At 41.9% G+C, this 14,610-nt stretch overlaps 1 protein-coding gene across 1 annotated transcript; it reads right to left on the bottom strand.

Annotated features, from left to right (window-relative positions):
* Positions 1 to 1,306: 1,306 nt before the first annotated feature.
* Positions 1,307 to 11,911, bottom strand: LOC119118432 (nuclear pore membrane glycoprotein 210-like). Its single transcript, XM_037245475.1, has 27 exons — positions 11,737 to 11,911; positions 11,268 to 11,413; positions 10,688 to 10,906; positions 10,297 to 10,470; positions 9,987 to 10,179; positions 9,722 to 9,828; positions 9,252 to 9,356; positions 8,922 to 9,023; positions 8,679 to 8,807; positions 8,326 to 8,453; positions 8,107 to 8,242; positions 7,948 to 8,010; positions 7,434 to 7,607; positions 7,279 to 7,359; positions 7,050 to 7,181; positions 6,815 to 6,973; positions 6,473 to 6,555; positions 6,231 to 6,405; positions 5,617 to 5,792; positions 5,000 to 5,220; positions 4,785 to 4,921; positions 3,537 to 3,651; positions 2,951 to 3,094; positions 2,215 to 2,492; positions 1,926 to 2,130; positions 1,525 to 1,635; positions 1,307 to 1,329 (listed from the first exon to the last, which is right to left on the bottom strand). Exons 1-27 carry the CDS (start codon positions 11,909 to 11,911, stop codon positions 1,307 to 1,309), a joined length of 3,891 nt encoding a protein of 1,296 aa, XP_037101370.1.
* Between the last annotated feature and the right edge of the window lie 2,699 nt (positions 11,912 to 14,610).

Raw genomic sequence — 14,610 nt, 5'->3', positions numbered from 1 at the left:
TGAGTCCTAGTTGGATTGTAGGCTCACATTTACATGCCACTAACATCCAATAGCAGCCATTTTGAAACTGTTACTTCCACATTTGCATGTATTCACATTTTAACTGAGTCCAAGTAGTCAAAGCAGCCTCATGCAAGCGCTAGCTTATTTCACATGTACACATCTTCAAGCTGCCCTGCCCTGCGTGGTTTATTCAGTCAAGACTTTGAAATGATACTGCACAAAAGAGCCTATGTTGCCTTGGGCCTATGTTGTGGTTATACAAGCGCTACATGGCAGGGTGAACTTCCCTATAAACAGCCCTTTTGGCTTTACACTTTTCCTAGGCAAGAGGGAAACATTGCAAAACAACAAAGTTGGTGGAGGAAAAACTTTGACAAAATAATGCCCAAAATAGAATTTTGTTTAATCACTTTTATTTGAAGGGGCATATTTAAAGAGGGAAACCAAGAGGGAGGACATTATATATTCCTACGAGCTGGTTAGGCATGACTGTAATGTGCATACAGTATTCTGCCATCATTACCACGTTTAACATTTTTTCAACAAAATCAAGACACTCACAGAAATGAGTCTTAGCAGTGAAGCAATGATACTCAGTCCCAGTACCTCGTGCAGGTCCAAACAAAAACTGAATGGAGTGGGGCTTGTATACCAAAACTCAGAAAATGGCAGAAAAAAGACATTGAGCCATTGATACTTTATGTACATACACACACATGCAAGCCTTTAAAGGCCATTGCAAGTCTTGTACCAATATCGAAATGCAACGATTTTGCAGTCGCACCCAACAGCTTTTCACTGTGAGGGTATTGAGGTACATTCAGGGATGACCTTCTGTGGGACAAGAGGGATGATGAAGGCTTTGTCAGTAGTTGGTAGAGAAAAGACGCCTGGAGATGCTGTTTGTCTCCCTCCGGGATATGGACTGGTTGAAAGAATATGGGGCTAAGAAAGGAGCCAAGAGGGGCGCCAGTAAATTCAAAGGTACTTATAAAATGTAATACGAGAAAAATGTTTGTGATTGTTAGTTTGGTATTAGCTTGAGTAGTGTTTTAGTCCACTGTTAGCAATTATGGTGTATGCCAGATCAGATTTACGACATAACAGTTCACATTCTTTTCTTGCAAGTGTATTCATTATTTTCTTTCAAGCGTATTCCGTTTTTCTAACAGGAAATGTCATTCTAACTGTGTCCTACCAGTAAAGCGTGGAGGCCTCCTGATGACGATATGATATTTTGGCTGCTCTGGCGGGAACACTGAGTGGTAGACTGCAGGAGACAAAATGGGACCAAAATGGGAAATTAGAACCACACCACCATCAAGACTGAGCATCAAAAATAGCATATTCAAAGAGAGAAAAAATGATATGCATTATCATTCAAATTATATACAAGTATGACCTGTACATGTATCATAGCTTAAAGTGTTGAACAGCACAGTCAAGACCGAAGGTGTGTTACAATTTAAGATAGAGGTCAAAATGAAAGCGATTTAATAGTAGTAGTAACTAGCACCCTACCGATGATGACAATGGATGTACCGGCGAGCAAGGCAAACAGGGTAAACAGCATCACGTGGTAATAGTCGTGTGGTGGACGGTCCCCCTCTCTGTTAACAAATTGTGCAGCAGCTGCATTTGAAGAGAACAAGACGAAATACCAGTCAGAATGTATTCCAAGGCCTAGATGGAGCTACAACAAAGTACAAATTATAAATTACAGCACAAGGCAGAACTGTTTTGGCTATGATCGTATTCAAAAATGTATGTTGATGTAATTGGACACTTTTTTTTTTACATATTACTGAAATGAATAGTGTTGCTCTTAATTAAACTAAAGATTTTCCACACAGTCCCTCTTAAATCTTTTTTAAGACACAACCTTTTTGTGACTTCCCATTAACCCACAGAGGGGAACTTACCTTGCATGCCTGCACCAGGCTCAGCCTCGTGTATCAAAGTGACCGGGATGATGAGACTCTGACACGAGAAGGCACTGCTGATGGTAATGGAAGCAGAGTCTGATGCTTGCGGGTCCAAAGCCCTGATGGTGTACTTTGACAGACTCTGAGAGCTTCTGTGTGCTGCAATCTCTTGAATATCAATGACGGGAGAACTGGAAACCACCTAAGACACAGAAAGATAGTCCATTGTACTGTTTGGTTTTTCCGAGGCATCTGTATTTGGATGAAAAAAGTTCTTTCCTCTGACCGTCAAGTATGCTCGGGCAACAGCTGGACCGAAGACTGAGAGCTCCACAGTTGGCTGCAGGTTGGAGAGCATCAGCTCCGTCAGGTGGCAGTAGAGGGCGCGCTCAGTCAGGTCGCAGTAGAGAGTGAGCTCTAGCGGCAGTCTGGCGCTGACCTGCTCCCCAGAGAAGGTGCTGCCCTCCAGGCCAGCCTTCACTAGCAGGTTGGTCATGGACATGTTGAGAACTTGGGTCAGCTGGTCTGCCATTGGCTGTAGAGTAATTAAACACTTGTACAAGCCTATTGCAAGGACAAAAAATGATGTTGTGAAAACAATTATACAAGTAGCCGGCAAAATGACATAAAAACAAAAACAACCCAATAAAAAAAGCTTAGCCACTAACCCCAATGCAATTAGACAAGGTTTCAAGCATGAAGAAGCCTCTGCAGCACAACATATCAAGCTGGCAGCTGTATTTACCTGACCCCTCACTTGGAGGCACAGAGGCCACATTTGATTCAACACAACCTTGTTGCACAGAGCCATGTCAAAGCTATCAAACGCAGTTTAACCGAGGGGGCATTGAGACCTCAGATTCACTTTTATTTTTATTTCTTTAAAATCATTCTAAATGGGAACTGGTTCTCAGCTGACTTAGCTGGTTAGATACGGGTTAATAAATACATATATTCTCCAGCTCATTACAGATCCAATAGGGAGCATTCCCAACAGGTATGTAAATTTAGGCAAGACATACCAATGCTGGGATCAAAGCTGGTGTGTGTCTTGAAGACGCTGCTTGCGGGGAAATCAACATCGCTGGTAAAACTGAGGTGGCAAGCGACAGAGGTTTCTGGCTGCAGTAGTGCAATGACTTCTGTCTGGAACGAGGAGCAGGTTCCTGCAGGATACATGACATCGGCATAAGCTTAAGGCTACAATAAATAGAGGAGTTAAAGAAATTAGATGAAGATTGGAAATGTGGAAGGAGCTGTGCCAAAAGCATTTGAGAGTGATTTAATAAGCTCCACTGTTAACTATATTCTGAATTGAAACTTGAAGACAACACACGGAATGAGTGAAGTCTTTTTTTTTTTACTTCAATACATATGAGGGCCATGAGGCTTAAAGTGGAGAGCAATGTGTTGCAGGTTTTTTACATCAACAGTCAATCGCAGTTATTTCTAGTTATTCACCCGAGCAAGTGGCCTTCAAGGTTCCATTAGCGTTTAACAACGTTGTTCTCTTTTGGGGTGATGACTGGAAAAACAACAATTCAGTGATTTGTTTTGTAAGTATTGACGTGTAGTGAAAATATTTGACAAGTTGAGTATTTCCCGTACCAATGAGATTGGTTCCTTGTCCTCTGGTTGCGAATAAGACTTCAGTCGGCTTGCTAATTCTAACTGGCAAGGCCTGCGCTATTGCAGCTGTCCTTGGAGACGATTTCACTACAACCTAACAGTCAGGAGGAAAAGGAAAAAAAAAAGCTAGTTAATTACACTTAGAATAAGAGATTCAGTATCTGTACAAATATGCAGGTTACATTAAGCTCAATTAGGTAGACTGAATTCTGTAATGTACAATTCATCTTTTCTGTCCTTGATCAAGTGTTACCACCAACACAAAAACTAGATGCATGAGGACGTTCTTTCTGACGATGGGAGTGGTTCACGATCTTTTTTTGTCTTGTGTGAGCTCAATACTCTGAGTACTCTCACTTATTCCAGTTTACTGAGTACTCACACTTATTCCAGTTCATAATTCTTTAGTGGTAGTTTAAACGTTTGTTGTGACTTAGAAATGTCTTATTCTTAAATAAAATTGCTATTTTTTCAATGAGGATAACATTAAACTTTAACATGAAACATTAAACTTTGTTCCATACATTGTTAATGTGGTAAATGACTATTCTTGCTCCATAGGTGTTATCAAGGCCCATTTCCAGCAACCATCCCTCCAGTGTTGTAATGGTCCATTGTGTTGGTTAACCGCGTTAGGCTAATGGATGATTAGAAAACCCTTGTGCAATTATGTTTCATGGAAAACGCTAAATTGTCTGGGTGACCCCAAACATTTGAACGGTCGTGTAGAACAAAACACAACTGCCTATTAAATAAAAGTTATTTTATTTTGTTACCTTAATTTGGATTCCAATCTCAGGCACTGTCTTCTTAACTGATTACATTACAGCAGTTTCATTCTTTCATTTGTGCTTTAATGAGACACTTGAGCTAACACACACACACGGCTGTGCTTCAGGTTATTGTCTTTGTGGCACATATAATCCCATTTTATTGACAGGTTTATGAAATGACTGAAAATGTTTAATTTTAACGTTCACTGCCCGTTGGGTGATTTCGGTTTGTAGTTTTGTATGTAAAGACTTTTTGCTATGCCACTTCCATGTCCTGTCTTCTTTGTGATTCAAACTTCTCTCCTCGAGTTTAATATGGATAATTAGAACTTAAGCAGTTCTACCAAAGGACCAAAAAAAAAACAACAACACCGCAGTAATTTAGCATTTGTAAATTTTACCAGCTACGTTTGTCGCTATGAGCTCCGCTATTGTTTCAGAAAAAATACATTACCTCTCTGTATGTTTTTAAAACACCAGGTATCTCGTAGTACACGGTAGCTGGCCCATTGTCTCTGGCCACAGCTGCACCGGTTTTGGAATCCACCTGGAGCACAGCATTGGCTGAGGAGCTCCAAATACCATGACCTCCTGCAGAGAAAAGTAGAGTGAAACACTTTGCGCAAGATGACAAACTGTTCCGATGATTCGGCACATTCACATGCTCACCATGTTGACTGGTCAGATGTGCAGTAAAGCAAATGACGTCTCCCACCACCAGCCTCTGGGCCTCTCCTGGCAGGATGGCATGCTCCACGGGAAGAGGAATGTAGTCTGCCAGCGAAGTGTTTTCGTTGTCGTGCACAGACAGAAGCGTGAGGCCTACGTTCACCGTCCTGACCGTCAAAGTGTGGTTATCAGGCCCAGACTCGATCTGCACCAGATCATCCCTAGCAAAGAAAAAGTATTTGAAAGGTAGACCTTCATGTTTTTCTGTCTCAGCTTTCGTAGTGAATTACAAGTAGTGTCTGCCTCATGATTAAAAAGGATATAAAGGATTATCTTATCTTATTCCAAACTGTACTCAAAGTGATGAACTGTTAATGTGCCATGTTCATAAAGCACAGATCAGAATTTCTAAAGTGCTCACAGGTCTGGTATTCAATTGTAAATATTTTGCTTCCAGTCTTCCAGGAATACTACATGGAGATGTAAATTAGAGTCATCATAAAACAATCGTGTAAATTATTCAAGGTTGTTGTACATCATGTTTGAGTGGCTTGTGGCTTTGGCACCCCCCTCCTCAGGGATATTTGCTCAGATCGAGAGGTAGAGTGAAGACTCACCTGTTTGTGGAGAAGGTGACACGGCTGTTGGAGCTGTGGAGGGTCTCTCCAGTGCTGATGTGAAAATGAACGGTGAAGGTAACGACAATGCCCAAAGGGAGGGCTTTCAAGCGTTGCCCGGTGGGCGTGTGTAACGCTGGACTGGTACTGAAACGCACGTAGGACACAGGTACCACCTGAGGGAAGAGGAGGGGAGTGTTGCCGCCTTACAATGTCACCACAAGACTTTGTACAATTGTTTACCACACAGCAAGAGAGCAAGGGATAGAGGTTGACGGCCTGGAGCTCCTTTGAACATAAACATGGAGAAACATGGACTTAAGAACCAAATCGCGAAAATCAATGATGAACAATCAATTGTCGATTAGGTTTTGCTGATGGTTTTGGTATTTTTTTCCAATTTTCACCTGAATGTCTTTGGATAAAGGTAGTGAAGCAGTTCAAGTATGACGTTTTATTTTTTCGTCGCTTAAACTTCTGGACCCTAGAAAGTGCCCCACAGAGTGACTTATAAATACGGTATGTGCGCAAACATTGCATTGAATAAATCTAAAGTCAAATAGCAATTGAAATCTTTTAAAACAAAAAGGTCAGAGGAAGCCTTTCAAACTGACCTTTACTGGGGCGATGAGAGTTTGATTGACACCAAAGGACTCTTGGCAAGTAACCAGCAGTGGTGACATGCCAGTGAGTGGGCCAGAGAAGAGGAAGCCCTTGTCATCAACTTGCGCGATAGCAACATGGTCAGTCCAATTCATCATCTGGTATGACAGTGCAGCCTTGCCATCCCTAGTGCACACCAACACAAATCAACTTACAGGTAAGTTTGTTTCATTACGAAACTTGCTGAACTGACCTGTTTGTTTCGACTTTGAAGGTTGAATTTGGACTCATGAGTATCTCGAATTGGGGTTTAATCACGTGTAGCTTGTTATAGACCTTGATCAAAGCAAAGAGTGACACCACCATTATTAGGGCACGGTCGGTATACATGTTACAGTCTCTGGCATACTGTGAAGTTTAATTTGTAGCCTTATCGCGTCACAAAGCTGACTTCAGAATCAATAAATGCACTGCTTTGCAGTTTTTGACGTTCAGATTTGAAGGACGCAGCAGGAGATGGGGCAAGTTGATACATGATGGCAATTAGCTCACTTTATAGTAAAATGCAAATCCGAGCCCAGTTTTAGAGGTGTACCTGGATTTGGATCTCATCTTTGAGATCTGGAAAATCCCCAGCAAGTTGACCAACAACCGGATTGACAACTCTGAGGACAACCTTGAGCCCAGTCCGCCCTCTTGTTCGACCCGTCACGCTCATGCCGAAATTGTGCTCGGCCTTGAGCTCCACGTTAGCCTGTGGGCATAGGAAGGCAAATATGGCAAAGAGTGAATAGTGAACAACAGTGCACACAGGTGGTGCACATGCATACCATAGAGTGTCTTGACTGGACATCCAGGATGTCCCTTTTGGTAGTGGACCAGTGGAAGCTAAGTCCTAGCAGAGCATTGGCAAAGGTGAAGGGTTTTTGGCTATTGGTCAAACCCATCACAAACACAGGCATCTACAGAAGGAAATAAGGTGCGACAAGGGCCCACGGCGACCATTTAATAAAATGTGTTCGACTGGAAACAGCATTTCTTAAAATGTTCAGTGTGTACCTGCGCTCCCGTCATCATCTGCATAATGGGTGCTCGAATTCGAATGGCAGTCAAACGCACAACCTCAACTTTTATCTGATCCTAAAAACACAGAAGAATCCATTTGCAGTTGCATCTGTGACAACTCACCCACATCACCCCATCACGTTATTTACCTTTGACACAACAACCAACTTGCCGGTTTCAGCATCGACAGCTTGGACGAGTCCTGTCACAATGACGTTACCGACGGTCACACCCTTGACGTGACCTGTGCCGTTAACAGAAGCAATGTCTTTATCCGAGATAGAAAACAGAATATTGGACTGTGGTCCACCCTTGGATGTGATCTAGAAACAGAGAGATTCTGAACCAGATGAATCAGTACATTTTGCCAATGTAACACACAGGCCTAAGCATTTTAGACAAGTAATAACCATTTGACGATGACAGTTACATAGAGGCAAAAATCACCTGATTTTACATGAACTTTCTGAAGCGGTACATAACATTGCCCGTTCTGATTACATAACGGTGCTTTTTAATGAGTGCACCAAAAGAGGAGAGAGCATTGAGGCCAATGCTGTTTTCTGAAGAAAGCATGGCTAAGGTCCCTTTTGGAAGAGTGATGGCGGACCAAATGAACTCTTGCAGTCAGCATGAGCATCGGTCGCGTATACACAAACGCACCTGCATCATTGCTCCAATCAGCAGAGTCATTTTCCGAGGGATGAGTTTGAATGGTGAAAATACCTATTCAAAAAAAAAAAAAAAAAAGAGTTCACATGGTGTTCTTTGTTGTGTTGGAAGTCGTGATCATGACTTGAGTGATGTGAACAGACAAAATACCTCAATTTGCTGAGGGGCAGATGAAATCTTTGTCCCATTTCTATCTACTACAACAGCTGACAACATTGTCTGGCCAATAAAAAGACCTTTTGCAACGTAAACCGCAGTGTCATGTTCTGTGGACTCTGCGAGTGGTCTATAAAAGAAACAGAAAGATGTGTCCACTAAGGTTAAGATACTTTTTAACACCAGCGTCACATCAAGTGTCATATCACTTACGTTAATGCGACAATTGAAGACGCTGCCTGAACTTTCAATTTCATGAACGGGAAATAGCTGGTCGGGAAAGGCTTTTTGTTGTCATTCAATACTGTGACATAACACCTTACTGATTTGCCAATTTCTACCTGTAAATGAGACAAATGAGGCCAGTCATTAGGGAAATCACCAGTTTGGTTCACAGGAAGGGCAAACCAAAGGGAGCTCCATGAATATTACAAGTTGAGCACTCATACAGAACAAATATATTGAGCGCCACCAAGGCACGTATGGAATGTGTTACATACACTGTAATAAGGACCATCGTATAAAACACATTAATTAAATGAGGAATTATCAGACTGGAAACTGACCTTGTCGACCACTCTCAAATTCACCTCCAGGATTTCGGAAACCCGCACTGCGGCTGTGGCTGTAGATGGGACCGCTATACAAAGGTCATGAACTGTCACTTGCACCACACCTGGCAGGATGGGGGTAACCTGGCGACATAAAGGAATTCATATTGAACCGTTTTCACCATATGCATTTTTACTGTGTTTTCCTATTTCCTTTTTCTAATTAACTCCAATACAAATCCAGATGTCCCCACATACCTGAACTTTTCCTTGGGTGTCCTGAAACACCACATCTGCAATGTCTTTAATGCTGCTATTGACAAAAAAGTGGCCTGACCCCGCTCGTACGACAAGATTTCTCTGTAAGGAAAAACACACCTAAAACCTTTCAGCATATCTCAAATTTGATATGGGTAAGACTCATCTCACGATTCAAGCTCACATGCAAGGTTGATTGAGCATGATGTGCGGATAACACCAGATAGACAGACCTCGTCACAATTGCTTACTTGCAAAATATACAGTACTTAATACTAAATGTATGGACCTAACAGTTATCAATCAGTACAATAAAAACACATCTCTTACCCGCACATCTGGGTGGTTGAATATGGTCAATGTGTCAGGAAGAACCTTCACAGCTTCAACTAACAGGAGTTCCAATGTTGCTGACACAGGGGTAAACGTGTCACCCTTTCCACAAAAACAATTGAAACAGACAAAAAGAAACTAATTAATTGAAATAAATGAAAAATCAGTCAATCCACAACTGCCCATATATCTAAAATGGTGACTCCTTTTGGCTTTTCCCCTCAGGGGTCGCCACAGCGAACTATCCTCTTTTGTCTAAATGGTTCACATGAGACGTTTTTACACTGTATGCATTAAATGGGGCTTTGATAATAAAAGCCTCCTTTTAAACTAAAATGCAGTACTGTCGATTTGAGAATTTGTTAGTTATATACTAGATATGTACCAAAGAGGGGTTTTAATGTCTTTCAGGGAAGACAAAGTGAGCAAGTAGGTCACCGTCACAGCAAGGAGAATTTGACACGTACCCGTCGATGAACATTGGCTGCTTGGATATGAGACCGCTGATATTCCAGCGCTGTCGCCGTGATGGCAGCAATCCCCAATTGACGATGCACGACGACGGTCTGCCGGCCTGTTACGGGTGACAAAGAATTGCTAATTCAAAAAACAAGCCGATCTATGAATTCTAGCAATGGAAGTTGAGGCAATCAATTCAGCAAAGGCTTCCTCTACAAAAAGCTCACTGAGAGAATAGATATACAAGCTTAGGTCTGATAAAAAATAACATACCGTGTAGTTTCATCTGTTTGTTTTCATCCTCAAAAGGTTCAAGGGTCATAGGTAGGGTAGGCTCGATACTGGCCAGGGACACTTTGCTTGATTCCCAAACTGTGCTCAATGAGCTGAAGTTGTCAAACTTCCGCCCTTGTTCATCAAAAGCTGCAAGCTCCAAAACCAAGTTGGGGTCATTTGAAACCGGTACCTTTAAAACAGCACAAGAGACACAATCAGTCGTTGGATCATTTTGTCTAAATACCACCATTGCAATCGTGAGGCTTTATTTTTTTTTAAATCAAGGAGGAGGAAGAAAGAAGCGTACCACGTATTTGTTCTGCTGCAGCAGAGGGCATGAGAGTTCTAGCCGTGGAACGGCGTACACTGGGACCAGCGTGAGACGTGACGGAGGAGCGCAAACAAACTTTACAGATGCCCGCTCTTCGGCGGGATAAGGGTTGGTCATACTGGCCTTGTTGCTCACCCTCACCTCCAGCATCTGCAAAATTTTGATGGGTCACTCCAAAGCTGACGGTGGGGTCACCATAACAACACACTTCTCTAAAATCAGAATATGCACATTTTCTGCCAGATTAGATTGTGTAGGTACCATTGTGATCAGAGCTGTGGCCAATATTTTATACAAAGCTGAAATGTCTAGTCAAGAGACGAAAAAGCCAAGCGACAACACAATATCAACACAACGGCGAAATTACCTGCTCTCCCAATGCCCTGCAGGTTGCTCTAACCAAGTGCTGATCGTAATTATGGGAGAGTGGGCTAGCCAGAGTCAGGCTCACGCTTTCTTCATTCTCAGCTTTCAAGTCACAGAAGAATTTAGAGGGCTTCAGAACCCAAGGCTGAGGCCCACCCTCAAACAGCATGTCTTTAGAGGAACCCAGTGTCACAACAGCCACGGACACGGGGTCAATAGCCTGCCAAATGACATCAGTAAGACAATTAGTCTAAGAAAGGAACATAAAACGGCCTACATCGCAATGGCAGATTTTTTTCAATATCGCCCAGCGCATCTTATTCCTATGCAGCAGAGAGGCGTACTTTTATAAATCAGACTAGCAAGCGTATAATGCATAATTAAAATGCATAGAGCTTGGAAGAAATCCAAGAGGAGATCATTTGAAGAGTGACTGATCATCCCATTTCTGCCTTGATTCTAAGGGCAGGCTATGTGTATGAATGCCCACGGTGTCACAAAATGACTTAAGGGAAGGTTTGTGACATTAGATGAACAAAATCTGTCGACAAGGCTATTCGTATAGACTTTTTAGGACTCACGATGAGGGGAGGATAAGCTGCAATCGTGATCTTTGCGCCGAGGTGAACATTGCCATGGTTGTAGCTGACCGACAGCGTAGTGTAGCCCGGGGCCAGGGCTTTGGCTCTCAACCCACTGCAGTGGCCTTGGCCTGGACCCAGACGACCTGTAAGGCAGAAACGTGTTTTTAAACCACCAATTTTAAAATGTTTCAATGCTGAACAATGTCTGTGTCCTACCAAACACAGACACACAATGATGTATTGCGTACAACTGCGTATCACTGCCACAACCAACAAATAACAATACAACAAGCAAACATGCACTTTTATTCTCAAATACAATATGCCTGAGCTGTCTGTTCCTAACTGACAAGCAGGATGACCAACGAATGTGCCATCTATTAGTTAGTGACCTTTACTTGATGGCCACTGGCAAAAAGAAAAGGAATTAATCTTTTTATACATCAGAATGCATTTGCAGACTTGCCTTCGAGCTGCTGAAAGACGCCTTGGCTTTCCTCATCTACCTGGAGGTCAAAGTGGGAGCAGTCACTCAGCATGACTGGCTCCATCCACTTTTCCTCCAATCGGCCAAATATTCGGAGGGGTAGCTTTAGAATCATGCCCACTCGAGCTTCTACTTGGCAGCGCGCAAAGGCCATTACCACAGGTTCAATGACATATACCTACAGGATTACATTTTTTATAATCAATGTCAAACTTCGGGATGAAAGTACACGTTTAAGTTGATAAAGCTCCATCATTAAGTAATCAAAGTGATATCTGACAGCCTCCCCGCAAAAGATGGCTGTTGTGACGGACCTCAGTCTTCTCACCCAGCAGGCCTACAGTTCGGGGTTAGGTGATGTGTTTGTTCTTTAGGATGTGATGCTCTTTTATGAATTGTCTCTAGCCACAATGTCTCTTTTATGCTTAAAAAAACAAATCTTACACCACGTTAATTAATGTTTCACAGTATCTGAGATTAATAAATAATCTCGGAAAAAATGCAGATAATACAGTGCTCTCAGTGCACTGCTAAATCTCTTGCTTTCAATACTAATACATTCATAATTGTGAATTAAATTTGCAAATGAAAGGGATTGTCAATAATGTTGGCAGCCACCATACCTTCATCTCCCCAAAGTGGAGAGGGTTGCGCATATCCTGCGCTTTAATTATGCTGACGCCAATGTCCCTGGCTGTTGTCATTACGCCTTTGACAGTCACTGTGGCCACACTTGTGTTGGAGGAAGACCAGCTGAAATTTCCACTGCCGCCGGTTGCCTATCCAAAGCATTGAGAGCAAAGATACATCTCTTAACGACACTGAATAGAAATTGTACACCATGAAAGGTGTTTGCACAAAACACATTTGCTCATATTATTGAATTATACCTTTATTGTGTATCGATAGACGCAGACCTTGGGTTGCCATGGGAACGTGAGAATACTGGGACTTAGAACTATAAGGTTATAAATTTCCACATCCTGTTCATTGTGTATCGGGTTGGCTAGTGGGTGGACCCCACCTTTCTAAAAGAAGTAGAGAGCACAGGAAGTATTCAGTCTGGCCACGGAATTCTTATGGAATAATAAAAGGTTGAAACATTTGTCATTTTGAATTTAAATTGAACAAGCAAAGCAAACTTACTTCAACAGCTCTTGAGGTAGTATCTAAGACACTTGGGCCGTCTTTCTTTGTTTTGACCTCATGATAAGATCCATTCAGGGACGATTGCAAGTCCAATGAAAAAACTGAGCCAATACAGATATTCTGCCACAAAAAGAAGGACAAGAGAAACATCTTCAGATGTGCTTTATGTAGCATTTTGTGAAGGATGGTCACAGTAAAGCTGTGAGCTCCAATATTAGTGTGAAAACGTGTGCAAAAAAAAAGAAAAAAACGTCATTAAGATGACGTAAATAGGATTTACAGTTGGCATCACGGTATAGACAACTTTGATCAGTGTTGTGCCGCTCTTGAATCCAAGACTTTGGTTAACACGCAACAGAGGGAAGATGAAAGAACAGAAGAAAAGCAACTAAAATTCGTTTTAACAGTACGTACAACAAATTCGAATTTTGCCGACTTGTCTACTACGTATCGCATGCGTCATAAGAATTGACCAACACCTTCCTCATTTTGTTTCCAATTAAATTAGCTCCCACCGTTAAAAACTAAAGACCCCACAATTTTCACGGAGGGAGGTAATTTCATGGATTAAATAAAAAATAAAAATATTTCGATTTTTTTTTTTCTAGGGTAAATCATATTCCACAGGCGGGGGACACCCTGAACAGGTTGCCAGCCAATCGGAGACGAACAACCATCCGCACTCACACCTAGGGGCAATTTACAGTGCTCAATCGGCCCATCAAGCATGTTTTTGGGATGCGGGAGGAAACTGGAGTGCCCACGCGGGCTCAGGGAGAACATGTAAAGTTTGCAAACTCCAGGAGCGCGCACGCACTGAGTGAAAGGCGAAAACCGGTGTTGTGCTTGATTTGGTTCCCCCGTGAGATTTTGTTCCCCCTGCCGCGGGAGCGCGCACGCCTTATTTGGAAAGCGAAAAACCGATGTCGTACGGCGTCGTCGGCGTCAGCACTATGTTGTTTTCAATAAAAACATGAAGAACTCACGTTTGCGTCAGTCAATTTTAATTTTTATAAAGGATTATTCTCATTTGATGTCTTTAAATTCATCCGCGTTGTGCCATTGAATTTCTGAACAAACATAGCGTTCCTTGACTTGTTATCCGCCAGAAGTGCTAGTCATAAAAAAAATTGGAGGGGGGTTATGAATCTAAACAGGATCAACATTCTTTGGTATACTAAAGAACATTTTATATGTGATGGTAATACTTTGATGAACCAAAACAGAAATGCAAAAAATTGTATTCTTAAGAATGTTAAAGTGTGTTATTGCTGGATCGTCTCAATTGTCATTTAGTATATACACTTTAGTATATAACATACGTATATACACTTTGCTGAATTTTAATCAATGACTTTTATTTGGCGTATTTACAAGAAAACCAATGGAGGGAAACAGAAATTTAACATACCATCACAGTTAACATTTTCCCAACAAAATCACGACAATTATTTGAAGAGGCATATTCACACAAGGAAACCAATACCGTCACGGTGAACATTGAGCCAACAAAATCAAGACATTTTCACGGAAACCAGTCTTTTATGCCAGTATCTTGAGCAGGTCCAAACAAAACCTGAAGACTGTCACATTTTGTTTTCTTTAAGTGAAGCTCCTCAACTCAAGAAAGATGCTTAACATCTTTTACTGTTTCACATTGATGAATTAAACAAAAGCTGCACGCATCATGGCTCAAACTGATAT

The sequence above is a fragment of the Syngnathus acus genome, chromosome 2 (assembly GCF_901709675.1).
Source record: "Syngnathus acus chromosome 2, fSynAcu1.2, whole genome shotgun sequence".
Lineage (NCBI taxonomy): Eukaryota > Metazoa > Chordata > Actinopteri > Syngnathiformes > Syngnathidae > Syngnathus > Syngnathus acus.
This window is presented reverse-complemented; position numbering and strand designations above follow the sequence as displayed.